Source organism: Sinocyclocheilus grahami, unplaced genomic scaffold, assembly GCF_001515645.1.
Source record: "Sinocyclocheilus grahami isolate Dianchi unplaced genomic scaffold, SAMN03320097.WGS_v1.1 scaffold194.1, whole genome shotgun sequence".
In the NCBI taxonomy this organism is placed as follows: Eukaryota; Metazoa; Chordata; class Actinopteri; order Cypriniformes; family Cyprinidae; genus Sinocyclocheilus; species Sinocyclocheilus grahami.
In genome coordinates this window covers 1,165,040-1,168,561 of record NW_015505373.1, presented here as the reverse complement: position 1 = coordinate 1,168,561, position 3,522 = coordinate 1,165,040, and the positions used below count along the sequence as shown (strand labels likewise).

General features: G+C 37.6%; 1 protein-coding gene across 1 annotated transcript in view; it reads left to right on the top strand.

Moving 5' to 3' along the window:
• Window positions 1-3,522, top strand: part of actr8 (actin related protein 8) — an 18,838-nt gene that overhangs the window by 9,322 nt on the left and 5,994 nt on the right. Inside the window, exons 5-7 of the mRNA XM_016285219.1 lie at window positions 44-217; window positions 290-383; window positions 3,137-3,269. Of these exons, the coding sequence (XP_016140705.1) occupies window positions 44-217; window positions 290-383; window positions 3,137-3,269 (401 nt within the window). The remainder of the gene's footprint in view (window positions 1-43; window positions 218-289; window positions 384-3,136; window positions 3,270-3,522) is intronic.

Here is a 3,522-nt window from a genome sequence, read left to right as displayed (position 1 = left end):
CTGGACATGCGATAACAGTCCTCTCTCCGTCTCTGGTGATCAGGCGTTGTATGTGAACCCTGCAGACTGCTACAGCATCCACTGGCCCGTCTGCAGGGGACACCTGAACATCCACAGCGGGCCGGGCGGCTCTCTCACCGCTGCGCTGGCGGACCTGGAGACCATCTGGTCTCACGCTCTACAGAAACTCCTAGAAATCCCGCTGAAGGATCTGAAGGTACTGATCTGGTTTCATTTCACTGGCACGTGGGTTTGAATGATTTGACAACCTTGTTTTGATTTTTTTTAGTATTACAGATGCATCCTTCTGATCCCAGACATCTGTAACAGGCAGCACGTGAAGGAAGTTGTCAACATGCTGCTGGTTAAAATGGGCTTCTCAGGTATGTCACTAAAACCATGTGCACCTGCTGGCGAGACAGTTGTCATGCATACCTCATATTCCTGACCAGTTGTGATGGAATTTTTTACCATGTAATGTTCTGTTGCTTTCAGAAATTGTTATATTGCAGAAATAAAATGTAAATGTGAAACTCTTCTTGCATGATCACACTTGTAGGATCCCTGTTGACTAGTCCAGTGCTTCTGAAAGCATTCTGGTTCAGTGAAATGAGAATCAGTTGTGGTGTTTAGTCAGTGGTAGTTCATTTAAGCTCTCATTACTTTGATCTTTATCTTGATCAAATCAAATGTTTGAAAATGGTGGAATCATTATTATTCTTAATGAAAAACACAACCACAATAAAATACTTAGTACAATGACAAACTCGCATATACTAAACATAGAACTTTTATTAACTAAAGACAGGTGGCATGCAGACTAAAATAGATATGTTTTGACCACAAATGAAGAATTTTTTTATTTATTAGTCTTATTCAATCGTAGCCACACTGTACTTATTCATTCTCTGGTTTTGGTTAAATTAAAATTCTTAATTTACAGCCGCAATTGTTTAAAGAGAAAACAAAATAGTAAATCGTTGAAACATACTTAATTCGTGGCATGGAGATATATATATATATATATATATATTCCGCATGTCACGTGTGAGGTTCTGTATATAACCATGTTGCAACAGAAATAAATGAAAGATCTTTGGATTTTCCCTTTACTTTAAAAGGGATGCTTAGTTTGTGGTGTATTATTATTTTGGTCACACTTTAATTTAACTATTAACTACAAACTTTGCCTCAATAAACTCCTAATTTGCTGCTAATTAATAGTTAGTAAGGTAGTTGTTAAGTTTAGGTATGGGGTGGGATTAAGGGAACTAAAATAATGTCAAGTGTTAATAAGTACTAATAAACAGCCCGTTTGCTAGTAATATGCATGCTAATAAGTAACTAGTTAATAGTGGGAATTGGTCCCTAAACGAATGTTTTTTTTTTATGAAAACACAACAACAATAAAACAAAGATAAACTTACATTAATTATAGACATATTGCAGGGTTCCCGTGGGGTCCTTAAAAATGTAAAAATGTATCAAAAAGTCTTAAATTGTACAAGAAAGTCTTAATTATGATTTCAAGAGGTCTTAAATTTGTGGACAGAAAGACCAGAGTTGCGATATGGCTCAATGTGACAAATTTCAAAAGGCTCTGATTTCATTGAATATGAGCGCTGCACATTTCAAAGTCTGGTGCTGCGCTGCTTTGTGTTCTGCCGTTACCGGGAAAACGGTTCTATTTCTGCCGTTCCCAAAGCGGCACCTGCTGGCAGAGAATGAATGTGCATTTTCAATAAGCCTGTTGTTTTTGTTCAGACCAATGTGAAAATCGACATATGTTTTTACCCTGCAAACACGCAGAGCTCTAAATGTGAACTGGTGGATTGATAAGAAGATAATGCATTATAAAAATCTAAACAGTAAAATGTATTTAGATGTTATTTAATTGATATAAAAATGTATTGATAATTGTTTAAATTAATATAATAATTAATACTTTTGACTCATCCATTTTCTTAAAAATAGTTTAAAGGCTGAAATATGAAGTGTATCATTTTATAAAACAGTTTTTTTTTTTTGTAAAAACTGTTATCTGTACTGTAAATCATGCTTTTTACAGTTGTTTTACAGTTTAATATGTTACTATAGACATTGCCCTACCCTGCTCATATGTTATAAATTTTATTTGTGCGGGTCTTAAAAAGTCTGAAAGGGTTAGTTCTCCAAAAAATGAAAAAATGCAATGTTTTACTCACACCCGAGGCATCCTAGGTGTATATGACTTTCTTCTTTCAGACGAATCCAGTCGGAGTTATATTAAAAATTGTCTTTGATCTTTCAAGCTGTTTAATGCCACTCAGCGGGTGTTGCATTGCTTCAGTCCAAAAGAAGTTAAATAAAAAGCGCCCATCCCAAGATTCCTTACTTCAGCAAAGGAAAACCAGTCTCCTCTTGGCTTATATCGAAATCCTCTGACATTCTTCTTTACAAATCCTCGTTTTGTACTTCTAATTTGTGACCGTTGTTTTGTTTTGATCTCTCCGCTGCGTTTCCGCGTTTGTCACTTCTGAGCGGCGCATGCGCAACGCTGAACTCATACGTCATCAGCCCAGAGCTGCTTCTGTTTACAACAGTGAGTGCAAGCTAGATTAAAATGATTATTACGTTTTGAATATGGATAATTTTCTTACAAAAACGCATCGATTCACTACAGAAGGCCTTTGTTCGCCCCCCGGAGCCGTGTGAGAAACTTTTTTTTATGGATGGGCACTTTTTATTTAAGTTCTTTTGGACTGAAGCAATGCAACACCCGCTGAGTGGCATTAAACAGCTTGAAAGATCAAAGACAATTTTTAATATAACTCCGACTGGATTTGTCTGAAAGAAGAAAGTCATATACACCTAGGATGCCTCGGGGTTGAGTAAAACACAGCTTAATTTAAATTTTTGGGTGAACTAACCCTTTAAATTTGAACTTAAAAATCCTTCAACAAACCCAGTGTTTTTAGATTTTAGTGTTTTTAGATCAGATTCTTCGCCATTGTCTTGTGAGTCATCGCTCCTAACTCTATGATGCATGATAGGGAACTACATAGTTTTTTAAAAGGCAAAACACTGGTGTGCGAAAGTCATGAAATGGGTGTAAGGTCCAACACTGTAACCCAGCCTAACTTGATCTCCTCTGTAGCTGTGGTGGTGCATCAGGAGTCGGTGTGTGTGACCTTTGGCAGCGGTCTGAGCAGTGCATGTGTGGTGGATGTTGGAGACCAGAAGACCAGCGTGTGCTGCGTCGAAGACGGCGTGTCCCACCGCAGCTCTAGGTGAGAGAAACACACTGTAGGGCTGATGCACTTTATTATACACGTTATGTTAAAGGGTTTTGTATTTTCTGAAGACAATGCATCCTGTGTAAAACTCTGCTCTCTATAGCTCTTGCGGTACTTTGATGTCACACACCGAGCGATCTGATGCTGATGATCCGCTTCAAGTCAAACAAGCCTAATGATTCAATGGATCATTCATAAAGAACCATTTACTTCACTCCTGAATGAATCAGCCATTTGAACGAATCAA